This window comes from Argentina anserina, chromosome 2, assembly GCF_933775445.1.
Source record: "Argentina anserina chromosome 2, drPotAnse1.1, whole genome shotgun sequence".
NCBI lineage: Eukaryota > Viridiplantae > Streptophyta > Magnoliopsida > Rosales > Rosaceae > Argentina > Argentina anserina.
The window spans coordinates 26,991,777-27,018,018 of record NC_065873.1 but is presented as its reverse complement, the minus strand read 5'-3'; the positions used below and the strand labels follow the sequence as shown (position 1 = coordinate 27,018,018).

Here is a 26,242-nt window from a genome sequence, read left to right as displayed (position 1 = left end):
CTACATGTTAATGGCTTACTTGTTTGTTGCACTTGATCGACAATTTCATCGAACACATTGTCGTCTTAACGCACCCTCGTAATATACTTTCCTCTGTACATGTTCAATCGTCTCCAACTCGATCAGGCTTTAAATATGACCTACTGCTGCTTGCCTGCTTTGAATCCACACTGCTCATTCTGCATGCAATTTTATCTGGCAGTTACGAGTAAGCTAAGATATATATGGGAAACTAATCCTTCAGTTTTAGTAGCAACTAATCGAGGTTAATAATTTAATTAGGGTTTTGCTGAGTGTTAATAACACATTCCAAACTAAAACAGAAGGAGATAGGATCGCTGTCCATGCTTTGGCTCCTTTGCCATGATCAATATATATAATGAAGCAGTGATGTCGGCATCGCCATAAATCGAACCAATATCATTTGACAATATTATACAGCATCTGTTGCATGATATAGGCACCTTTCTATGGTGCCCACAATCACGAACTCAAGTTGGAGTTCTTTTCAAGTATGTGGGTTGGATTTTTATAATTAGAAACGAAGCATTGAAGAGATAGGAACAAGGCTTCCACTCTTTTTCTTTCTAACTTCTGTTAACAACTAAGATTCTACCCGATCATGTTACGTCTAATTCTTCCTTCTAAAGAAACAAGTGATACTGAGGTTTCACACATAAATGCATGAAGGCAACTACTAATTACACAACTGACAGCTCCTGCTTCTGTATGAGATCGATGAGCTTAATAATGAAATTCAAGACCTGTGGCGTCAACAATAATTATTCTGTGGTTTATTTATTGAGATATTTCTTTTTTGGTTACAATATTTATTGAGATATTTCAACAGACATTTGATAATGTTCTGAGAAAAATATGAATGAAATGGGTTGAGGTGGAGCCATTAGTTTCACACTTTCACTTCTGGATATAATTCATGGAGTTAGCAAGCCTGGGAAGAGGAAAAAAAAAAGAGAAAGTAAAAACCCTTTTTAGCATATTTAGGATCGATGCACTATACTGACTATAGTCTATAGGTTCCCTGCAGCAAAGGTGGGTTCCAGATCCATATGAATTTGCCAAATGAGAACATAGTCTGCACTGAAGCAACATAAAGCTAAATGCAAAGCAGAAACAATGTATGATCTCCACCACTATCAACAGTGCAAACCCAATAATATTGATTGTTTGATTGGTGATTTAGATGTTATTGAGATCAGAATTTTTCAACATTTTAAATGAGAAATACAACTTCTCTTGTACATAAATTACTTGGGTTTTGAATCATATATGATTATATTCAACAGGTTATGCTTGGTGGAGTGCTATATCATAAGTTGAAAAAAAAAACATGGGGAAGATTATCTAGAGATTTTGAGTGGTATTGGCGAGCTACGATAGGGTTCCAGCTAGAAAAGATGCATGTTCGTTAGAATTATTAGGGCTAACTACATCGATTGGACAACATGGAAAAAAATAATATACTATACGTACCTGCTGTTATACTTTGATGGTGCATATCTATCTCTCCCATTACTCAATAATTGACAATATAAAGTTCTATTACAAAAGTGTTGGATAAGAAAACAATCTCTAAGAGGGTGTACTTATAATATCCAACTAATTGAGATGTACGTGTTATGTTGTAATTGCAAATAAACACTTTAAAAGTGGCTAAGTTGAGACAATAATAGTAAAATAATGGACTACATACCATACATGTTACTATTTAATATTACTATCATACTACCCCTATAATCACCATCAAAATGACTCACATGTAAGGTGCGCGGGTGTAAGATAACAATTTTGATAGAAACTTTACAAAATTGTAGGTTTATGATGACGAAGACATGAAGTCTAATTATTCTCCTATATATTCTACAAATGGGGACTTTGATACTCTCTTTATGAGAGATCTCCTCATATTGCCTCGTGTTTCAATCTTAACTGTTGATTTCAATCTCATGCTCGGTATTCATTTCTCTACACTTCGTATTAGTAAGTGTATAAACGGGATTACGGTACTTATCGGACCAGAATTGGTTTGGCAAGTATCGGCCATCGTCGGCGGACCAAGTATTTCCGGTTCCCATATAAACCCGGCCCAGTTCGTTTTTTTGGTTAGTCTTTCACTGTCGAATTGTCCAAAGGTCCAGTATCTAGCGTGTGTCACAATACCAGTTCTCGGTCCAATAGTCCTTCGCATAGGTAGGAACCCCTGCAGTACCCGGCCCAGTTGTTAAGTCTTTTTTGGAAATAATTAAATGATTAAAGTTGAAAAAAATAGAGGTTGGTCAGTCAAAATGGTTCTCTCGTCCATCGCTACTCTCACTCGCTTCTCTACTTCTACTCCTCCTTCCTCTTCTCACATCCACTCATTCCACTCACGACTCCGACTCCGACTCATCGCCACACTCCCAACCACAAGTCACACCGCCACAGAATGACGTCATCTTCGTCGGAAGCCAAGCAGCAAGAGAAGAAGAAAATCACAGCTCCTTTCGGCTCCTGGAAGTCCCCAATCACCGCCGATGTCGTCTCCGGCGCCTCCAAGCAGCTCGACGGCACCGCCGTCGACTCCCACGGCCGCCTCATCTGGCTCGAGCCTCGTCCCTGGGAATCCGGGTAACTATTGAGCTAAAACTGTCCGTAATTTTTATTTAACCTGTACGATTAGTGAAGAGAGGTTTGTGAGTACAGGAGAGCGGTTCTGGTGAGAGAACCGGACAGACCGGAAGACGAACCAGTCGATATCACGCCGAAGGAGTATGCGGTTCGAACTCTGGCTCAGGAGTACGGCGGTGGAGCATTTAGAGTTTCAGGAGATACAGTTATCTTCTCAAACTATTAGGATCAACGTCTTTACAAGCAGTCTTTAAGTTCCAAAGGTACTGGTTGCATTATGATTCATTATTTGGAGTGATACATACTTTGTAGAAGTGATGAATTGAAAGCTGATGAACTATGTGTGTGTGGCAAGCAGATTCTTCACCAGTACCGCTCACTCCGGATTACGGCGGACCGGTTGATAGCTATGCTGATGGGGTGTTTGATGCACGTTTTAATCGTTTTATCACTGTCAGGGAAGGTATACGACTTGTTCGTTTCGTTAGTGATAAGTAGAGCATTTGCTTTTGGTGCTATATCGATGAGGCATTTATGTTTGGAATCAAACTTGTCATTTTGGTGTAGATTGTCGTGAAAGCAGCATGAATTCGATCACAACAATTGTGACTGTACGGCTTGATGGGAAGGATATTCAGGGTAAAGAGCCTGTTACTTCATTTTCCAGCGCATAGTTTGTGTCAAGCACTAAAGGTGTGAGAGTGATATGTCTGGATACCTTTGACATTGTTTGACAAATGTGAGCATCGTGTTATATCCAGAATCAGAAACACTCGTAGGTGGAAGCGACTTCTATGCCTTCCCGCGTTTGGATCCCAAAGGAGAAAGATTTGCTTGGATTGAATGGTGCCATCCTAACATGCCATGGGACAGATCTCAACTTTGGGTTGGGTATATATCTGAGAAAGGGTAAGCAAATTGTCGGTGACGTTGCTCTTTCAGCATACATTCAATTCATGTTATGCTGTGGAACTTTGACAATATAGTTGATGTTTTGACAAAGGCAATATGTACGTTAGTGTTCTGTGCTGATAATTTTAATATTAAGGTTGCACTGCTTCTTTCATGCAGAGAAATCTCCAAACGAGTCTGTGTATCTGGCTCTGATCCTGCTATTAAGGAATCTCCAATTGAACCCAAGTGGTCCTCGAAAGGTAATTTTTCTTTTGCTTACTTGGGTTGAGGAGCTAATTTAAGTTTAATATGCTATTATCAGATTTTCATGTCAATAAAATATAATAGTACTGGTAATAATGATCAATATCTGTGCAATGCTAATTCAAGATCAGATCTCCATAACTAAATTTGGTTTTCAGAACCCCTCTAATGAATTCATCCAATTATTTGATCACTTACATTTCCAGTACTCCTTTTATTTATTTCTCCGTGTTATTAAGATTCACAACTTTCCGTTATTGCCATTACCATAGTCAAAAGCGCTGACGAGATAGCAGCTGCTTCATACCATTGTATGCTTCATCAGTTGTGCAGGGGAACTATTTTTTATCACTGACAGAAAAAGTGGGTTTTGGAATCTCTATAAATGGGTAAGTTCCAGCATATAGCTCGAAAATGTTGTCTTGTTTAAAAGCCAAACAGCCTGAACTATACTTGCTTTATTGGACAACATCATGTAAGCATCAGAGAACAGTTTTTCTAGAACATACTGTCTTGTAGGACAACAATTTGGCATGAACCGATTTTATTATCATATACGTTTCTCCTGATTCACTTACACTTTGCCAACAGGTTGAGTCCACCAATGAGGTCATCTCAGTTTATTCTTTGGATGCTGAATTTTCTAAACCATTATGGGTTTTTGGCATGAATTCTTATGAATTTATTGAGAGCCATGAACAGAAGAACCTGATTGCTTGCAGCTATAGGTTCGTCATTTTCCATTTGTCTTGTTACGACTTTTGATTTGTAATCATTATCTTCCATGAAATAATTCGATTATTGGTTGTTTGCTTGTAGGCAAAAGGGGAGATCATGTCTTGGAATTGTGGATGATGTTCAGGGCTCATTATCTCTGCTTCATATTCCTTTCATGGATATTGATAATATTGTACAATTCTTATGCTCACTGGTTGCCCTTTGAAAAGTTTGCAATTATATGGAGTAGATTTTAACTCTTCACACCTGCCTGTGCAGACTTTGGGGATCAATTGCCTATACGTGGAAGGTGCATCAGAAGTTCATCCATCATCTGTTGCTAAGGTGTTTGCCATACTTTATTGTCCATCACTAAGTACCTCTTTATGCTGCCACCCCAAGACTATTGTCTTACCAAGTAAAAAAATATGTTTTTTTGAAATAAATTTTCCTTGCAGGTGACATTGGATGATCAGAAATCAAAAGCAGTTGAATTCAAAATTATTTGGTCTTCTTCACCTGATTGCTTGAAATATGAGTCCTACTTTAGCCTACCTGAATTAATTGAGTTCCCAACAGAAGTTCCTGGTCAAACTGCTTTTGCATACTTTTATCCACCATCAAATTCTAGCTACCAAGCCAGTCAGGATGAAAAGCCTCCACTATTACTCGAAAGCCATGGTATGTATAGTTCAAATTATTCATAGTTATGCTTCGTAATCTGTGTGCCATTTTTTCCCTTAAAAGTTTAGCTTTGCTCTTCTTCCAAGGATGGAAAGTGAGCCTTTCCTTTCTAAGTAAAGGATTATGTTATTAGTAAGAGTTACTAAGATCAGGGACCATAGAATAACATACTTTTGCATATACCATTATTTCATCAAGAAATTATTACACCAGTAAAGTAGTATAAAGATTACTGTTTTTTTCTTTAAGATCAGGGATGATAGGATAAGTAACGGACTAACACCATATAACATTACTTCATCAAGAATTTATTACACCAGTAAAGTAGTATAAAAGTTACTGTTTTTTTTTCGTTTGGGTTGTGTAGTCAATTTAATACTTTCCCTTGAACAAACAGTTTAATTCAGCATTTTCCCTCTCTTTTAATTCATTGCAGGAGGACCAACAGCTGAGGCACATGGAGTGTTAAATCCTATGTTGCACGGATACGGACACGTGTGTCCGTATTCGACACGATACGATACGCGGACACGTCAAAATCTCAAGTGACCGACTTGGACACGTGGTAGACACGTTAATTAATTTTTATATTAAAAATATAGTTTCTAAAATTAAAACTTAGTCAATCCACATTCAAACAAAGTTTCATAATCAAAACACATGATAAATAAAAAGAAGAGAACTAGATTTCACTCATCTCCACCAATACCATCTTCTTCAATGACTCCCACTTCAATATCATCATCATCACCAAACAAAACCGCCTCCAATTGTGGTTCATCAAGTGAAAGTTCGGCAATCTCAAGTCTTCCAACATTAGTGTCCTCCAATGAATCAAACTTATCACCTCCAACATCCCACATTTTAGTGCTACCTTGATTGTAGTTCTGGCTTTGCCTTATGAATGTAACTTCTATTTGTATAAACTCAATATGCATGGTTCAAGACAGATAATACCCAAAATTTCTAAATATAAATATTTAGAAAATGTGATAGACTGCAGAGTTCTGGAACAACTTGTATAACATTCCATGAAAATTTGGCAGGGAAGAGAATAGTTATCAATGGTGCATCAAAAACACGTAAAGTACACCATTCAGAATGTAAAAAAGGGAAGGCTTACAAACTGTTGGAAAAATTAAATATCATGCCAAAGAAAATTTAATAGGAAAGAAATAAGTTCTAAGATTAGAGAAAGGCAGGGACTGAGTCAGACCAAGAAGATAAAGAGATGTTTACATAATACAAAATACGAAGCCACCAACAATTTATTCTCACTTTGCAAACTACCGGAAAGGAGTATAACAAAAGAAAATTAAGAATAAGAAGCATGTAATCCAAAACAAAACAGCTTCGAACTGCTAGCATATAATAACTTTTTCACAAAGAAGAAAAGAAGCATCCAACTCCGAAAAAAACATTCTATGAATTTTCTAACAGGTACTGTAAGAGCTAAAAATAGTATTTATCACCAGTCAAATAAACCAACATATTCAAAATTTTCATAATACCAGCAGAGTAGGAATTAAGTGTTACTTACAAAATCTGACTTGGAACACTTGAGACCATGTGAAAGTGCAGATATATATAATGCAGACCATGTGAAAGCTAGCAGTTAATTAACAGCTATATGGAATGCAAGATTCAGTAGTCATACTAATGACCTACGTCTGGTAATACAGTTTTACTATTGGAAATTGATCACAATCAGGCACTTTTGTTTCCCCATTGGTTTCTACAGTGAACTAGAAGCCAATATGAGTAAGTTGACAGAGGCATTATATCAAACACTTGGTGGGCAATCTAACAGACTTCAATTTTGATAAAGTATGTCCAGACCCCTTGCAATGGATTTTAAAGGTTCCATCGTGCAGGAACGCAAGACCCCTTGCAATACCAACACATATTTAACAAAGATAACTTCAGAAATGTTTCATCAAGCAAGTAATCAGATAAGTACCCAAGTTAACAAACACCCAAAAGGAAAATCGTGGAATGATGATAGTAGGCATTATGAGAGAAAAGAGCATTCGTTTTTGGATAGGGAATCTGGATGGAAGAAATCAGTGGATGATAAACAGAAGGTTGAGAAAGATAAGAAAAGGAGTGTGAAGGAATCTAGGCGGAAAAAGAAGAAAGGAAGCAAGAAGAGAAAAGGAACATACCCAACAGAAGAAGAATGCGGCTGTGAAGGCTGGATGTTATGAAGATCGTGGAAAATGGGGAAGCAACTCGGCTCAGAAAAGAGGTGAGCACCTCGGCGATGGCGACCCCGCCCCCTTTCCTCTGCGTCTTTGATGAAGATCGTGGAAAACGAATGCGGCTTCAGGCTGGATGTTTCCTTTTTTTGGGTTTTTATGTTAAATCTCAATTATACCCCTGCGTGTCCTTGTTATTTTCGTGTCTAGTCCAGACACGCACGTGTCCAACTCGGACACTCACGTGTCCACCGCGTGTCCAAAATCAGACACGCGTGTCCTAACATATTTGCGCGTGTCCGCGTGTCCAATACGCGTGTCAGTGTCTGACACGCGATACGCGATTATTTTCGCGTGTCCGTGCAACATAGGTTAAATCTGAGTGTTCAGTACTGGACTAGTCGTGGTTGGGCATTTGTTGATGTTAACTATGGTGGAAGCACTGGTTCGTCTTAACTGATTATTTATAAATAATATTATGGTTTTCTTTTTCTAATGGAAGCGATCACGATCTTAACAGAACTAGTTTTGTCAGCAAAATAATTTTCACAATCTTATGTCTTTCTATCTCATTAAAATTTTGGTTTCAAGGTTATGGCAGAGAATATCGTGAAAGGCTGTTGAAGAAATGGGGAATTGTGGATGTAAATGATTGTTGCAGCTGTGCTAGTTATCTGGTATGCAATTTATTCCCCCCTTTCCGAAATGGTGATGATGTTTACCTAGGCACTCTGCAAGCCATAATAAGTTTTGCTATCTAGGTGGAATCTGGAAAGGTAGATGAGAAACGACTTTGTATTACTGGAGGCTCTGCAGGTGGGTACACGACATTAGCTGCTCTTGCATTTCGAGATACCTTCACGGCTGGAGCTTCCTTGTATGGTGTGAGTGCCTAACATTGTATGTTCATCATTCATTTTTCAAGTTAATAGAGTTGCAATATTAATAAACATAATGTATATTTGTCTTTATTAAATGAAGTCTTTAGGTTTAGTAGCTTTCCTCCCGAAAGGTGATTTTTTTTAACGTTTTATTTACCATTTCTGGCTAGCATATTCGTCTCTTATTGAAAATTTACTTGTATTTTGTACTATATTCTGTATGAACTAGAAAACTGAACGTTTGTGTCATATTGATCCATGAACAGGTAGCTGACTTAAACATGTTGAGGGCAGAAACTCACAAATTTGAATCTCGTTATATAGATAATCTTGTTGGTAAGTGATTAGACAATACTTGACAGAACACCAATGAACAGGTAGCTGACTTAAACATGACTTAAACGTTTGTGTCATATTAATGACTTGTCCGTAGTCATTCATATATATTTATATTGATAGAACACCAATATAATGAGGTGATATTAACTGGTTGCAGGTAGTGATCAGGATTTCTTTGATAGGTCACCGATCAACTTTGTTGATAAGTTTTCCTGCCCACTAATCTTATTCCAAGGATTGGAAGACAAGGTAAGCAAATCTAGCTATTTGTTTGTCTGGTTCATACTCTGTACTTCCTCAGTTAAGCATGTACTGACCCAAATATAGACTTCAACACAAAGAAATAACGAATTTGATCATAATTTGGTATTTTGGGTTAACATCGGAAACTACCTTATAATTTGTAGGTTGTACAGCCAGATCAAGCTCGTACAATTTACCGTGCACTCAAGGAAAAGGGCTTGCCAGTTGCTCTAGTGGAATATGAAGGAGAACAACATGGTTTCCGCAAGGTACTTTCTACTCTTTATTTTGGTTTATGTATCGACAAATCTAAATGATTGGATAGATTACATTGATCTGGGATCCCTATTTTTTTTCTTTATTGAAAACTGATCGTGTACTCTACACAGGCTGAGAACATTATGTTCACTCTGGAACCAGTGGCGGATCCAGGAAAAACATGTCACCTGAGCTAATTTTAGGGACATACTTAGAATTTTATGGGGCGGACTACAACTTTGGCCGAAGACCAAATTTTTTTTTTCAGGTTTACAATATACACTGTATAAAGTTCATATAATTAAAAATAAATTAAACCTAAATATTCCTACAATTCCCTATAATCTTAAGTTCTTAACTAATCCACATAGACAAATACTCAATCTCTCATTCGGTCATTCTCTAACATATCACTAAATTTCAAATCGATGACACTAATTCCATACAATCTTACCAAACTCAAATAGGCAAATAAAATATTCAATCTCTGATTATAAACTATTCAGTTATTCAGTAAGACAGTAGCAATACTAACACATTTTAGAATAAACCAACAAAGTGAACAAACCCATATACCCACTAAATTTCAGAATCTAATAATTTCATAATTAGTATCTAATTATTTTTAATCAGTATCTGATTCAATTTTAAAAGAACTTAGAAGAGAACTGGAGAATAGCTAAATTTGTGGGTTATACAGTAGAACGGTATAAGTATAGATGAGAGTAGAGAAACCTCGTATAATCGATTGGTTAAATTTTTTTTTTAATAAAGAGTTTTTTTTTCTGGACAGAAATCTCACCTGGACTCGATCCGCCCCTGAACAGCAAATGGTTTTCTTTGCGCGTTTAGTCGGACACTTCAAGGTTGCAGATGAGATTACTCCGATCAAAATTGATAACTTGGATTAAGCATTTTAGAAAGAAGTGCCTCATTCTGGAATCTTCCACTTTGTTTTTTATGTGATGGCTAGATTTGCAGGCTTAGGTTCTTAAACAGATTTTGCTGCCTTCTGATATGTACAAACAGCTTGCTAGTTTCCAGGGTTTACATTTAAGACGAGCTTGAAGCTCGCCCACTCTGAATGACTGCATCCCTGAGAGCGATGTTTACCTTGATTGATTCCTTGTTCTGGAAATGTGGAACAGTAATAGCATCATGTAACATCTGTACTTCTATAGTCTTTGTCATCTTTACCAAAATGTAACTTCCAAGTTCCAATAATGCAGTTACAAATCCTGAATGTCACATTGATCATCGTATCCATTTGATTCGAGGCTTCCGTGGATTAGCAATTGTATTGAACTTAAAGGTTCCCTTGCATCGCATCTGACTGATTAAGCCTACGAGCTAACACAGTATCACGTATTTCAGTTGCTCTGACTAATCAGGCCACCTTTCCCAGTTTTTCCGGCACAAATTTGCGAGCCTTATTAAACCGTCGACTCTTTTACTGTATTTGAATGTCAAACAGAATGACTAGTTCCTCTGCTTCCCAAAGCAAGACCACAGCTCCTTATGGCTCTTGGAAATCCCCCATCTCCGCCGACCTCGTCTCCGGCGCCTCCAAGCTACTCGCCGGCACCGCCGTCGACTCCCTCGGCCGCCTCATCTACCTTGAATCACGCCCCTCCCAATCAGGGTACACATATCCCACCCCCTCTCTATCCATTTATACATACTTTCACTCGCTCTACTGATCTTCAATGCACAGACGAATGGTTCTGGTTCGAGAATCTAACACTGGAGGAAATCCAGAACCGGTTGATATTACGCCGGAGGATTACTCCATTCGGACAGTCGCAATGGGGTCCGAAAGTGGCGGTGCTTTCGGTGTCTCCGGGGATTCCGTTATATTCTCCAACTACCAAGATCAACGTCTTTACCACAAGTCCATGAGTTCCGCTGGTAATGTCTTTATCAATCATGCTTTAACTGAAACTAAAGGTGGTAATTTTATGTATGTACATTGTTGTTGTATTTGTAATTTTGTATAGATTCTGGTCCTGAGCCGATTACTCCAGATTATGGTGGACCGGTTGTGTGTTATGCAGATGGGGTGTTTGATCAATGGCTTGATCGTTATGTTACTGTAAGAGAAGGTATGTGCCCTATTTCTTAACATCATTACATGCATTTGCATTGCCGTACGAATATCTGAGACTGAACACATTTGGTGTAGATTTTCGTGAAAGCAGTCTTAATTCGACTACAACTATTGTAGCAGTAGGACTTGATGGCTACATTAGGGGTATGATTTCGTAAAGAACTCATTTTTGCGTCTCTTTCTTTAAAAGCATTTGCGTAATATGATGAACACTGGTTGATTGGTGGTGGATTGCCTAATATGAGCACATTGTGGTATACAGAACCAGAAGTGCTAGTAGCTGGAAATGACTTCTATGCTTTCCCACGTATGGATCCCGAAGGTAAAAGAATGGCTTGGATTGAATGGTCGCATCCTAACATGCCATGGGATAAAGCTCAACTTTGGGTTGGGTATATAGGAGATAATGGGTGAGCAAATGTCCCTATGTGATGCTGATTTCTGGAGGATTTTCGTCCTTCCCCCCTCATTATAGGTATGATCCTTTAGTTACTTCTTTAGTAAGGTTCATCTTCTTGAGTCTTTCACGCAGAAAGGTCTACAAACGTGTCTGTGTTGCTGGCCATAATCCTCTGATTAGGGAGTCTCCAACTGAACCCAAGTGGTCCGCTAAAGGTACTTAATTGTTACTTAATTGATTGAGGAACAAATTTAGATCTGAATTTCCTTTGGTTACCTGATATTGTTAGTTTGTAACTATTACATCTCTATCATGGGGAAGATTACAGACTTCAAATGTGCATCCTTTAGAAAATCGTCAACTCCTTTTGTCTTTGGAAATTATTGGATGCATAAACAATCTTGATTACTTAGTCAATTAATTCAAGATGAGAGATCCATGACAAGTTCTTGACTTTTACTTAAGTTACCTCAAGGTCTCTGATCGTCTCATACTCTATTTTCTCTTCCTTATGGAGCTTTGCATTGTGCTTTTGTATATATTATATTCAGGCTCCAATCGTTCTTATTTATGCAATAAAGTTTGGAACTTTCAGTTGATCTATGTTATGCTCGAATCGTGCAGGAGAGCTGTTTTTTATTACTGACAGATATAATGGGTTCTGGAATCTGTATAAATGGGTATAACATCTCAGTTCTCCTTGATCTACTGAAAATAGTATAAGTGTATAACAGTATAATTATATGTTAGTAAGTCGGACCAAATTATCTGGTGTACATTTGACAACAGGCTGAGTCTAATAATGAGGTGATACCTGCTTATTCTTTGGATGCTGAGTTCTCCAGACCACTATGGAATTTCAGAATAAATTCTTATGAGGTTATTCAGAGCGATGATCATAAAAATTTGATTGCTTGTAGCTATAGGTAAGAAATTTGCTACTGTGTTTATCTTGTAAATTGTATCGTCTGTTTTCTGTTGCATCAAAATAAGTTTTGGATTTTGCATGTAGGAAGAGTGGCCGGTCATATCTTGGAATTCTGGATGACGTTGAGGGCTCATTATCTCTGCTCAGTATTCCTTTCACTGATATAAATAATATTGTACTTCTAGACGCCTTTTGCTTATTATTAAGTTTCTGTACCAGAGCTGTTAAATATTTGACCTTCTTTTAGTCTCAAATTCGAATCTTTCACTTTGCAGACTTTGGGGATTAATTCCCTATATGTTGAGGGAGCATCAGAAGTTCATCCTTTGTCCATAGCTAAGGTGTTCTGCCTATTTTTGTTTTTTCATAATATACCTTTATCTGTTAAAATGTAAACTGGTAGAGACTATTGTTGTATTAATTGACCCACTTATGCTTTACTTTGGTGCAGGTGACTTTAGACGACCATAAATCAAAAGCTGTTGATTTCAAGATTCGTTGGTCATCTTCACCTGATTGTTTGAAATATGAATCCTACTTTAGCACACCAAAATTTATCAAATTCCCAACAGAAGTGCCAGGACAAACTGCCTTTGCATTCTTTTATCCTCCATCAAATTCTGATTACCAAGCTACTCCGGATGAAAAGCCACCATTATTACTGGGAAGCCATGGTATGCATTATTTTGTATCCAATGCATGGCACGTCATGGTTTGAATATCATTGTGATAAGTCATAAACTGTCCGTATTGGGGCATTTATATTGCAAATGTAAGTTTGGAATATCTAAAGAGTAGATAGGTGATCTTTTCTTTCTGAATCAAGGGACAATATTCTGTACAGATATCAGTGAAAAGATACTTAGATTAGGGAATGAACTTATGGTAGAGGTGATAATTATTTTTTCATGATGTTTTACCTGCATTATTAGCGAGTACGCTTATGCACTGTTAGGTCATGCCTGATTCATCAATTCTCTCAAATGTGATGTTATATAGTTAAATTTTATCTTTAAGTAATTTTGTTACAACTCTCTTGATTTACTGCAGGAGGGCCCACATTTGAATCACGTGGAATCTTAAATCTGAGTATTCAGTACTGGACTAGTCGGGGTTGGGCATTTGTTGATGTTAACTATGGTGGAAGCACTGGTTTATTTTTGACCCTGTATCATGTTAATTCTTTAAATTCTTGTTTAAGGATGTCTCTCTTTCTTTATTTTTTATTTTGCATTTAGAAGCCAAAAGGTACTCTAATCCAACAATTGACATCGAGTATATCTCATCTCTAATTCAACATTTCCATCTCTGTTTTGGTTTGAAGGTTATGGCAGAGAGTATCGCGAAAGGCTGTTGGGAAAATGGGGAGTTGTTGATGTAAATGACTGTTGCAGCTGTGCTAGATACTTGGTAATCATTTTATCGTCCCATTTCCTGAACAATGGTGATATTATCTGGAAATTAGAACACTTATCATGCAATCTTAATATCTATATATATGTTATTACTTATCAGGTGAATTCACAGATGGTAGATGGGGAGCGACTATGTGCTACAGGGGAATCTGCTGGTGGATACACTACCTTAGCTGCTCTTGCTTTTAAAGACACCTTCAAGGCAGGAGCTTCCTTGTATGGTGTGAGTGCCTAACCATATACTTGGGTTTCTGCTCATTTTATGTGTACAGCAATGTGAGAAGGAACAACGGGTTGTTTCTGCAAACTTGGACTCTATTTTATATGGAAGGGGTTAAGAAAGATAAATTGTCACCAGCAGTATCTCTGTGAATGAGGAAACTGACGATTTTTTATGAATAATCTTATGCCATTGGCCGTTAACAGATAGCTGATTTAAGAATGCTGAAGGCAGAAGAAAATCACAAATTTGAGTCTCGGTATATTGATAATCTTGTTGGTAAGTTGGAAGGTGGTATTTGATGCTTTACTGGATAAGAGTGATTGGAGAATGAGGCAATTTTAATTGGTTGCAGGTACTGAAAAGGAGTACTTTGATAGATCGCCAATTAACTTTGTTGACAAATTCTGTTGTCCTATAATCCTATTCCAAGGATTGGAAGACATAGTAGGTCAAAGTTAGCATTTCTTTTCATTGTGGTATTCAGTGGCTTCATGAAATTGAGTTTGGAAAGTAAATTTACTTTTTACTTTGTATTCTGTACCCCCGAACCAAGCTAGAACAATTCACCATGCTTTAAAGGAGAAGGGTTTGCCTGTTGCTCTTGTGGAGTATGAAGAAGAAGGACATGGTTTCCGCAAGGTACTTTCTACTTTCTCTCACAACATTAGAATGATTGCAAACTGTAAATTGATCTAGCATTTTACAACACAGGCTGAGAACATTAAGTTCACTCTGGAACAACAAATGGTTTTCTTTGCACGATTAGTTGGACACTTCAAGGCTGCGGATGATATTACTCCAATCAAAATCGATAACTTTGATTGAGCATCTAAGACAGGTGATCCCTATTTATGTAAGTCTTTAGTGTATACTATTATACATACACACAGACAGATGAAATAAGTGGTTTATGAAGGATCAGCTGGCCGGTTGACAAGGTTGAGCTAACAAACTACTTAGCTACATAAGCTTTGAATAGAACCAGACCTTAATAGAAATGGAAGTCTATCCAATGCAATGCACCTTTCTCTGTACTTCTAGAAGTTGAGAAATATTTTTGTCTCCCCTTCTGTATTCGACTAGTTGACGGCTAAATTTTTTGTTGCCATATGGAAAAGGAAATAATAGAAAAGTAGAATATCTGCTCGATTTCTATTTGGAAATATAAGTAGTGGTGTCCATGTTTCATAGAATTAAAACAGTTTAATCTACTTTCTGGATAATAACTAACACAGATGTCCTTCCATGACGTGTTGACCTTCTGGATAATAACCAATGAAACAAAGTACAATAATATGAATGCATCTATTTCATCTTAGAAGATGGTTTGTTAGAATGTCTCTATTAGTCGAAATAATTAACATACATTATAATTGGTTTCGCCTTCTAGCTTTAAGCTTAATGGTATGTCTCTTTCACAGAGCCGTGGAGGTTGTCTTCATATGAACTTCTCATGAAATCATTCTAATGGATATGATGGAAGTTTATGCTTCCAGACTTGGCAATTTTTTTTTTCTTGTTAATATATCAAAATTGATATAGGATGTTCTGCAATACAAGAATCTGAACAAAAAAAAAATTGAATCTGGGATTGATAAGCTTCTATGCTTTTAAGTATAATTTACAAAGGCAGACTTTGAGATCATAGTACAGAAAGATTATACTGTATCTGTGTATAAGCAGTAATGGGGGCAATCAAGCTTTGATTGTTTTGTCTTTCATTGCACACCACTCCAGTATGAACTCTACACCTACTAAAAGAGTACAACTTTACAACAAAAAATAAATCCAGAATGTGTTTTATCAATAAACAAATAAAATAGCAGACTCGATCTGAGGATTCAGGACTTAGAAAGAGTTCCAAATCCAGTAGCTAGAGAATGAACAGCAGGATTAAAAGCCAATCTTCCCAGAATGCCTTGTTTGTAAGGCAAGAATGTCTTCTTCTTCATGTCCTCGGACACTGCCTTGTTCACAGTGTAATGCAACTCATGTGCTGAAGGTCCTCTTCTTCTTGAACTCGAAACAGAGGCCGGGCTGTCTATGGATTTGAAGCTGGAGCTGGCAGTCTTCACAAGCTCATTTTTCCGATTCGAGAACTTGCTGAAGGGATCTTTATCTGTTGCTCTGCCCTCTGAGGCGCTCCGAAACAACAGAAAATCTTTCAGCCTCCATTTTCTTGAAGCCTTATAACTATTTAGAGCAGCAGTAGCTGATGAAATTAATGAACCCTTTGTAGCTAGTTGCTTGTTCTCGCTCTTTGCCGCTGCTTGCTGTCGTTTGAGCTCTTCTTCTTCTTTTGCCCAGTTAAACTCTGAGACCCTCAAAGGAGATAGTGATCTTGAAGCTCTGCGGCTCGAAGAAGACAAGGGTGCGGGAGCTCTCTCTCTTCCTCTTCCTTGCTGTGAAGAACCAGTTGATCTCTTCTGGGGAGTTTCCATTCCTGTCGAATTATGCAATTCATATCCATTCTGATCTCTATCTTTCCTCCTTCTGGGCGAAAGAGATTGACAAATATTCATCTTCTTTGTTGATTGAGGAGGTGGAGTAGGCTTCATAGGTCTTATGACGCCGCCATCGAAGAGCTCTTCAGCTGAGAGAGAAACTCTATCTACCTCCTCACCAACATCAAAGGCGAAGTCGTCTGCTTTTGGTGATTTGGGTGGTGCTGCAAGTTCACTTTCATCTTCTTCTTCCCAGTTACTACTGACCACGGAGAACTCATCAAACTCTCTGTAAAACTCGGATATTCGAGACGGACTGGTTGGAGCACTCAAGAAACTGTAGTCGCCAAAGCGTCTCGGAGTTGAAGGAGCAGTTACACAAGGCGAAGATCGAGCGCTGTTGAAGTCGAAATCTAACGTCGGTCTGCTGGGTATAGCTACCTCCATGGTTGAGGAACAAGAGATTTGGTTCTGAGATAAACAGAGACAGATGAAACTGAACAATGCAGTCTATATATAGAACGGAAGGGAGAGGAAGGGACGGAGAAATGAGAAGGGTAAAGATTGTTGACCAAGAGAATGATTATGAGCCGCCTTTTATTACTTTCAAGCTAATGATAGGTTCTTTTCTATTATTACTTGCGCTACAAAACAATGAAAACTCACATGACAAATGTTCATCATTCCCTTGTTAATTTTGTTTTTTTAGGGTACCTGCATTTTCCTTGAAGTAGAGCCACGAGGTATACGTTGAATAATATTAAACTCATACCAATGTTACCACCTTGTAAATCATATTCATGTGTTTCTTTAATTGTTTTCGTTCCTTGTTATCCAATTATTTCATCCCTTTGAAGCTAGAAGGTCTTGCAATTCATCCCATATATCGTCTTAAATGTTCAGACTTCTGCTTTGAACGTGGTAGCAATAGAATGACTGTCATAAATATTTAGATATTTCTATTATTTATTGTTAATTAGTTTTTGTATTTATCATCTACAATATAACTACCCTGAAGTTCTTTTTTAATATTCACATTTTTTATCAAATAATATTCACATGATTGTTGAACAATTGTTTCACATATTTTATTAATATTGACCTATTATAAAAGAAATTTTTTGGTACCTGTGTTGTTGTTCCTTCAATTAGCCCGATGAGCTATTTGACGAAAAACAAAGAAGTTGCACTTCTGATTGTGCTACAGACCTTGAACATGTATCTTTTAGTTATTATTCAAACACAAGATAGACTTGTTTCTCCATGTAACTTTTAATAACCTATGGTAAAAATGCAATGTTATTTTTGAGTTTAAGTTATTTTGAAAATTAATATGAAGCAATATATATTTTTAATTATAAAAATTAATATGCATGCATATCGCCTAAAACTTTTTTGAACCTTGTAAAAACGTATTGTGAAACTATCCTTAATTCTAGATACTTAGAACTAGAAGGGTAGACACTAACAAATTGAAATACATGAATGAAGAACTATTAAAAAAAATTGAAGTACCTGAATCACGATATGTCAGTGAAATAAAAGTATAAAACTGATTAATCCTCATGCATGGCGTAATGAATGGCATCACTAATTCACCTGTGCCTTTAGCTCCAAGCTTTGGTTTTAATATTTTAAACAAGGCATGCAGTCAACGTAGTCGATTGCCTCACTTGAGATGAGTCCCAATAATAGCTTATGAGTTTGGCATGTACTCGTAAAGGCCAACCAAAACAACAAGATTTATGAAAACATGTTCAACAGTACTAGTTGACGAAACTAATGTGGATCTTTTACTTCTCCTATTTCATTGGATGGTAGCCAGTTGTAGATGATGAAGTAGTAAAGTTTAAGAGTAAATTTGGCATAACTGGGTTGCAAGTTACAACTGTACGTTTGGACAAATGTAGTGAAGGTATTTGGTATCATACTTGATTAACAACCAAAGATTTACAATAATCATGATGAATATGTGTGTGTATATATAAAGTTGCATACATTTGATTATGTTTTTGTACGCATTTCTCTTCTGATATCAAGACTTCTGAAACATAATATATAGGGCCCGACGTCTCTGGTATATTTGTTCATTACTTCTAGAAATTAAACTGTTAGATTTAGTTTTGGAGGCTGATAATTCTTCAAGATGTGCAAGATTATTCGGTGCAGCTATATCTGGCTTTTTCGGACCCCGAGATATCTAACCATTGACAAATTAGCTTAACAAAATGTCAAGTTGTGACGCAAACATGCGCCCTTTTTATTGATTTTTTGATGGAAACTACAATATTTGGTAGGGCTCATTGTTAGAATCATTTACACTTAACAGGTGCCTGTCCTAGCTTCGATCTATCATTTTCAATTTATTTCCTTATAACTGAATCTTGAATGGAAAGTAATTAACATATATACTGTTATTAATTTCTTGATATTGGATTTAGGGTTTCTCATACTCCTTTTCTTTCTTTTTAAAATCGTGAAAGATACACGAACCAAATTCTAAAATTGTAAAGTAATAGAAAATTAACCGAATTTGATTGCCGGAAGTTTTAGCCGGCGTGGTCTCAAGGGGAGTAATCATTCTATGACTCTATGTACCCGCTATACCACGTGACACTGTCATGTGATGTAACCAGTCAATTATATTACGTCATGGTATAATTAATATGCACGCGGTGAAAATGACAAAAGTTTATTTACATATAATTAAGGGGTACGTCACGTGAGATATGTGGCGGGTATATATAATAATTTCTCGTCGGGTTAATGCATATGCATACATGCTGATTCAACCGGCAGCAAGTGTTAATTTCTATTTGTTGATTCAAGTCATTTAACTGTGATGAATCCACGTTTTTGTGCTCGATCATTTGTCTATTGATTTGTTACACACAGATTTAGATCAGAATTGCCGTCCAGTCGCATGCATCTAGTTCTATTTCTTAAAATTAATTTGGCTGGGCTCTTGTGTTCATTTCTGGAGTTGGTATGGAAAGATCAATACTATATTCTATATTCACCATATAAATATTTGATCTCTGGAATCATATATATTATCAATATAAGCAAGCTGATCATTCATTAGGGATTAGAATAATGCATTTTAAGTACCTCCATGGCTCCATGGACTTCATGTTAGCTCGAAAATGAAAGGATCGTACCTGTAAAATGTAATCCAAATGGGATCTTCTAGGCAGCTCTTATATTGTCTTTTATGTATGAACATATTACGTGCAGATTCTCTAATCAAACAAAGACGTCCTATTTTTTTTTCTTGTGGTCAAATTAAAACAGAAAAGAGAGAGACTTCCATATATCTTTATATATGATATCTTTATATACGAATCAATTAACTAATATCAAGACTACTTCAATCGAATTCAGAAACAGTTCAATTTGACAACTGAGGAAGAGATATAATTAGCTTATGTGCATATCTGGATTTTCTGCTATTTGAAACATTCCTTGCATCTGTTTCATGTTCATACAAATAGTTGCTCCCTTATATATACCGCTTATATGTAAGAAAATTATACAGGAAAGACCATCTAGAAAGAAGGACAGCTAGCTCAGGAAGTTGAATCTAAATTGGTTGACAACTGACAATGCAAGGAATAGAAAACAATAATTTACAAGACGCGGTCAGCTCTAATCACATACACACACACACATACATGTAATTAGTTCAAAATTTACAAGCATGCATCGTATTAATTTGTACGTGTGTATGCGCTTACAAAGGTTTACTTAGTTAAGGGCATCATGAATCATAACACACACACACACACATATATCCGATTAAAAAATACACATTTTTCACGTACATATATTTTACAACTGTAGAAACAAAAAGGGTCTATCGTGGTTGATTTGGCTTGGCTAGGCTAGACATCAACGTCTGTAACTCTGTATGTGTATTAGCCGACGGTGATGATCACCACCTTAGCTTGTTCTAGACGGAGGCTCTTTAACGTACTCCTTATACTCCCTCTTAAATAGTATACCAAGTCTGAATTATCCACAGAGCTAGCATAGAATTAGGACATGACCGATAATTAAGTAGCTATATATGGCAGGTTAATTAGGTCAATTTTTTTATGCCAGTTAATTAGGTCAAATTGCGTTGTCGAATAATACAAAGTACAGTGTGAGGCAGCCTACAGAAAACACCCGCATCTCGCCAACTCCCATGTCAAGTGTTTTGTTTTTTCATTTTCATGTCAAACGTGCTCAAATTAGATCGACTAATCCCCTTTATTCTTATTTTCTTGTTTGTTTTTAGGTTGGTTTTGTTTTCTATCACTTCTTTTCAACGGTTTCTATAACTTTAGATTATATAAAAGATTAGAGATCGAGTCAAATATCAACTAATTAGCTAAGTATGCTTATGCTATGTATTCTAGAAAAAGGCTAATGTGAGAGCGTACACAAGCAAGCATCCCTGATTTCCCTATATATCTATATAGCCCATGCAGGCCCAAAGCCCAGAATTCTATAAATCAAGATCCTGTTCTCAAAACACTAATCAGTAATCACAAATAGTTAAACAACTTACGTAGACAATTAGATGACTTAGAACAAGGTGACCAAATGACCAGAAACTGGGTCCAAATCTTGTAGTGTTGAGCCTCAAGCCTTTCCTCTATACTAGTCTTACTAGATATTGATCCTTCATATCGACACAAACAAATGCTTCAATGAAGTGGGGTGGGGGGTGGTCCGACTTATCACGGGTTTTGCAAAACCCAAGTCCTTTTCACAAACACAGAACGTCTCTGATCCCTGAAATTAACGTCATAGCAAAATCAAACCGTGTTACTTCTTCTCTTGTATTAGCACTTTGCAGAACTGTAGGCCTTCTTCAGTTTTCCCTCTTAAATTTGGCCTCAGGTAACGTCCTTCTCAGGCCTCGTGCTCTCGTAGCTTCTAGCACAGAAGTGAGTCTAAAAGAGATTTGTTCTTTGTTTCGATGTGGCTCATAGATTGGACCATATCATAACATGCCCTTTAGGACCACTCCAACTTGTTTCTAATCAGATTTTTCCTCAAGCATGCAAGCCAATCTTTAGATTCTTCTGCTGCAGATCATAACTACTGCTCCACTTTAACAACTCAAGACAAACTGGAAACTGTTCCTAGCTTCTAATTGATGAAAGTCCCTTTAGCATTTACTGTTCTGCATTCTTAACTAGCTGCATTGTTACTTAATCCATTTATTTTTACAGTTCTGCATTCTGGTGTCTCTTTCCGATCTCTCTCTCTCTCTCTCTTAATGTGCTCGGAAGGTCCTATTTTTGACGGTGTCGGTCTGCTGTTGTTTGCGAAACAAGTTTCACCTCTCATTATGCATTGGTCAGAAAACTGAAACTTCCGACTCAAGAAACGTGTAATGTGTATACATTGTGAAATCCCAAAAATGCATTCATCTCATCATTACTTACAGGTAAAGAAAAAAAAAAGGAGCAGATATAACCACATATTATACATGTAATTTCGATATATTTATATATCTATAGCTCTGTACAAATCGGTAATTAACCCCAACACCCTTCACATCATGCATTCAGATTCATGTGTGTAGAAGATACCTAAAGCTGAATTCATAGGGCATGATTTGGACAAACTGTGAATGAGGATCAGTTTTGGCTCCTTCAAGAAACTTGATCGCTTCTTTTCCTAGTTCACTAGGTAACTGAAGGCAGATCCAATCCAGCAATGACTCTAAATCCTTTGCAAAATCAGGAAGGTACCAATCCAAAAGCTTTGGGATTGCAAACTTATTCGATGAAATTCCAACTGCCGCCTGCAAATACTCTCTTTTTGCCACCTCTAGTTCATTCTCAACTTGGGATGCTGTGTAAACTCTTACCTACATTTGCATAGATCAGATATTATTGTTAATGTCAATAACTCATTGCAGTCCCATTATTAGATGGTCCATGCATGTACAACTTACAGCAGGGGAGGACCAGCTTCCACATGATAGAGCAAATGTTACCAGCGGTTCAGATAATTCCAGTGCGAAAATACTTCTTGCTGTCTTCTCATCATTCTTTGCACCCTTGGAGAAGGTCTGGTCAGAAGTACAGGTAAGGATAAGAGAACAGAAAAAAAAAATCTGTGTATATCAGTAGAGTTCTGGAGTGGACACTGGTACTACTTACATATTTTGAGTGATATGGAAGTCTCAAGATAAAATGCTCTATAGTTATTGCACTGAGCAAGTGTCCTCCAACATTTATAGTTGCCTGAAAGTCAAGTACATCAATCAGTGATGAAAAGGATCAACTATTTGCAATGTAGGTATGTAGAAATTCAACTTTAGTTGTAAATATAATAGGATAGTAGGACATTAGAATATTTAATATTCAATACCTTCTGCATCAACGTGACAATTATTTCAGGCCTTTCTGGTATTCCGTGTTCTAGGAAAGCCTGAAGCATTGGAGTAGAGCACATTGAAAAAGAATCATAACAATAGCAAAGAAAATGCATCGAAAAACAAAAAACAACTGCAGACTATATTGCTAGTGCCATAAAAGAAATTTAAATTGTCACATAAGAATTTCTTTTAATGGCTGTAGTTTCCACATATAAAAGAATCATTAAGTTTGCAAAGATTCCATACATACATTCATCATACAGGAATTGTAGATATTGATCCAAAAGGCAAGCTTTTCTTGATGACTGAGGCTTTTCAAATTTACGGACGCAAGTTTTCCGAACAGTAATCTGAGAAACCAGCCAAGAGGAGAAAATTAGTTGAACTCCTAGATTTATAGCATATCATGCAACTCTGAACAGAAAACTTACTTCAGTCTTCGGAGCACGAACAAAGAGCTTGCTGTTCGATTAAGATTTATGGAATGGGCTTCAACTGCATATAATTGCTTATATGGACCAATATCTCTCTTTCCAAATTCAGAATAGATACCATAAGGATCCCAGATTTCTGGTCTTTCATTGCTTTCTTGAACTCCTAAACTTGAAAAGGAAGGCTGGCTTTCTGTAGTTCCCTTTGCTATACTCATTCTCATGAGAATGCTTGATAAGCACTTCAGAATATTTTCAGATATTCTGTTTGGGGTGTCATCTACAGATAGCTTTTTTTCTGGAATACTAGGAAGTCTTACTTCTGCACTCGCTTCTTCTGGTAGTTTAACCTCTAACTGAAGAATAAAGGAAACTATGTCAATTGCACTTGCATACAAACTCGAGTAACTTCATAAAAATTGGTTTGAACTTTGAAGTGTGTTATGTACCTGTAGTTTTGGAGAATCTAAACGCTTCTGTGCTATTTTGGGATCAACTGGGGGTCTCTTCACTGGTGTCCTAACTTGCACATTGCTATGGATCAAGGATTTCTTGTTGTTCTTCATAGAAGGGTTAGATGATTGATTCTCTTTCCCCTGCTTATCATCTACATTGACAACAAAAAACATCAACATCCTCATGTCCTGCTTCCTCTTTTTTTGAAAAATAAAAGAAAAGAAAAGAAAATGAACACTAGAAAAGGGGCATGATTTACAGTTAACCAGAAGGATCAAACCATAGCTTACCAGAAGGGCATGGCAAATGCTTCACCACGGTATTATTGTCCACTCTTTGACCTTGAAATTTTGGATTCTTTTTACGGTGTGAATCACATAATTCAGCTGAGTATTCTAAGCACCTCTTGGAGGTTGATATGTTGACAGCTTCCTCATATAAGTCCTTCCTAAAATGCACGACTTGTTCCTCAAGACGAACAACTTCCTCTTCCAAAACAGCAACCTCAGCAAGAAGCTCTAATGTCTACAAATTCGAAATTGTCACTCCTTTAAGCTCAATACTTTAAAATACTTTCTCCCTATGATTTTCAAGTAGTTAAAAATTAAAAAATGATGCAAGAACACAATGATAGAGCAATAGAGGAGTCTAGGAGAGCAGTAAAATACTTACATTAGAAGGCAGATAAGGTGGTAGACGAGGTAGGGCTCCCAGGGGTCTATCGAATGCCCTCTGCAAAGCTCTGTGTACATTCTCTTCATGTCTAAGCTTCTTCTTTAGCTTATCAACCTACACATTACAATTCTGAAGAACTCAATAATCATATTGAAATAGTATCTGCAATTACAAAACTTGAAAACGAAAAGAATTTACACACATCTTGTTGTAGAGCCAATTTTTTCTCTCTTCTTGAAGCTCTTCCAAGGCTGATTGCATTTGTAGTATTCCTTTCTTTACTCCCTTGCATTTCTTCTACCTTGATATCCTTTAATAAAAGGAAAGGAAAAACAGAACAAACAATAAGAAAAAGAAAGAACTAACAGAAAAGGCTCACATAAATGAACAATCCTTAATGAAATTTATTCAAAGAAGCTAACTTCTCTATACTCTTGCGTTGAAAACCACTCTCATAATCAGGAGAGTCAAAGAAGAATTGGGAAAGACAGCAATCAACTTTCCCCAGAAAATTTTCTGAGGCAGAGGACAGACACAGTTAATTAGAATTTAGAAAAATGATGAAGACAAAGCAATGACTCAGTCTAAAGCAGAAGACCCATCACGGAATTCTACCAAAGATGTCAACCTAATAAGAATTCTAAGAGACTTGAACACTATCTGGAGGCTCCTCATGGATTCAAAGCCAAATTTTAGGGTGAAAATAACAGTGAAAGCAAGTTCAAATCAGAGCAATTTAGGCTCCTCCAACAGTGTGAAATCATTTCCAGAAACGAAGTATAATAAAATAAACTGGGAAAGCAAATTACTTTCTCATTCTTCTTGGTTGGAGCTTTCATGGACTGCAGCTTTGTACTGACTCTTGTATTCATTTTTCCAGCCTTGTCTTAATCTCTGCAAGCAACACACTGATCAAACAGATTCAATAACTTCATCACTGTCAAATTCAACTGAGACGCAGCGATGAATTGCCATAAATAAAGATCAGAGAAACTCAGAATCAGACCCTTTTCACAGAGCAAAGCTCATTTCTTAAGAGAGCGAACTTCAATGCTACCAAACAGTAATCACCCTCCAATCCATGGCTTCCTCGTTCATGGTGAAGTTAAAATGTATAAAAGCACCAAAACCCCTGTAACAAAACGCTCGGGATTTGAGCTGGATTGCCTTGGGAACAATAACACAACTTGGGAGAAATGCACGTCCTACCTTAATTTACAATAGCAATTCAATGGTTTCTGCAAACTCAGTTCTGAAGCTTCACCACACCATCGTTTTTTTTTTAAGAGGCAGAGAGACAGAGATGGTATATAAACTCAGTGAAAGGTGAAAAGCTAGATGAACAGAGACACATACAGGGTGGTGTAACTTGCCTCTCTTTGCGTCATCATCAACCCAACGACCTTTCTCTTTTAAGCCCTCTTCAATCTACGAATACAGCACCACGGCACCACCGACTCGGCTGCCTTTCCGAGAATGCCCCTGGTTTGTTACATGGAATATCAGAATTGAATGAGGAAATAAATAGAGGAGGATGACATAAATTGCATTACCTAAGAAATCCCAAGAAATATTGAAGGGTTCTAACTTTGTATATATGTTGGTATTTTATCAAAGATGGAGATGATGTTGACTGAGGCAAGATTTGAGATTTATATTTGTAGCCAGCTGGTTC

At 37.0% G+C, this 26,242-nt stretch overlaps 3 protein-coding genes and 1 pseudogene across 5 annotated transcripts; 2 read left to right on the top strand and 2 right to left on the bottom strand.

Moving 5' to 3' along the window:
* The first annotated feature begins 2,379 nt into the window (after nucleotides 1–2,379).
* LOC126785303 (uncharacterized) lies at nucleotides 2,380–10,368 on the top strand (annotated as a pseudogene).
* Nucleotides 10,369–10,473: 105 nt separating this feature from the next.
* On the top strand, nucleotides 10,474–15,004 carry LOC126784289 (uncharacterized). Its single transcript, XM_050509761.1, has 18 exons — nucleotides 10,474–10,748; nucleotides 10,821–11,014; nucleotides 11,104–11,208; nucleotides 11,289–11,357; nucleotides 11,476–11,623; nucleotides 11,746–11,828; nucleotides 12,238–12,293; nucleotides 12,403–12,539; nucleotides 12,626–12,716; nucleotides 12,817–12,882; nucleotides 12,993–13,215; nucleotides 13,592–13,693; nucleotides 13,866–13,951; nucleotides 14,057–14,179; nucleotides 14,383–14,455; nucleotides 14,532–14,633; nucleotides 14,733–14,818; nucleotides 14,891–15,004. The coding sequence occupies exons 1-18, from the start codon at nucleotides 10,570–10,572 to the stop codon at nucleotides 15,002–15,004; spliced, it is 2,037 nt and encodes a 678-aa protein (XP_050365718.1). The 5' UTR covers nucleotides 10,474–10,569.
* A 739-nt stretch (nucleotides 15,005–15,743) lies between these two features.
* LOC126785304 (uncharacterized) lies at nucleotides 15,744–17,158 on the bottom strand. Its single transcript, XM_050510943.1, has one exon. The coding sequence runs from the start codon at nucleotides 17,068–17,070 to the stop codon at nucleotides 16,021–16,023; it is 1,050 nt and encodes a 349-aa protein (XP_050366900.1). The 5' UTR covers nucleotides 17,071–17,158; the 3' UTR covers nucleotides 15,744–16,020.
* Nucleotides 17,159–22,102: 4,944 nt separating this feature from the next.
* On the bottom strand, nucleotides 22,103–26,013 carry LOC126783079 (uncharacterized). Of its 3 annotated transcripts, none has more exons than XM_050508469.1 (14): nucleotides 25,924–26,013; nucleotides 25,777–25,819; nucleotides 25,574–25,699; nucleotides 25,377–25,475; nucleotides 24,770–24,877; nucleotides 24,565–24,681; nucleotides 24,183–24,417; nucleotides 23,886–24,043; nucleotides 23,437–23,792; nucleotides 23,256–23,355; nucleotides 22,999–23,058; nucleotides 22,788–22,871; nucleotides 22,580–22,696; nucleotides 22,103–22,492 (listed from the first exon to the last, which is right to left on the bottom strand). In XM_050508469.1, exons 4-14 carry the CDS (start codon nucleotides 25,437–25,439, stop codon nucleotides 22,193–22,195), a joined length of 1,698 nt encoding a protein of 565 aa, XP_050364426.1. In that variant the 5' UTR covers nucleotides 25,440–25,475; nucleotides 25,574–25,699; nucleotides 25,777–25,819; nucleotides 25,924–26,013; the 3' UTR covers nucleotides 22,103–22,192. The 3 variants fall into 3 exon arrangements, with proteins under 3 accessions (XP_050364426.1, XP_050364428.1, XP_050364427.1); XM_050508471.1 differs by having other exon boundaries at nucleotides 25,377–25,461; nucleotides 25,924–26,008; XM_050508470.1 differs by lacking the exon at nucleotides 25,924–26,013 and having other exon boundaries at nucleotides 25,777–25,915.
* Between the last annotated feature and the right edge of the window lie 229 nt (nucleotides 26,014–26,242).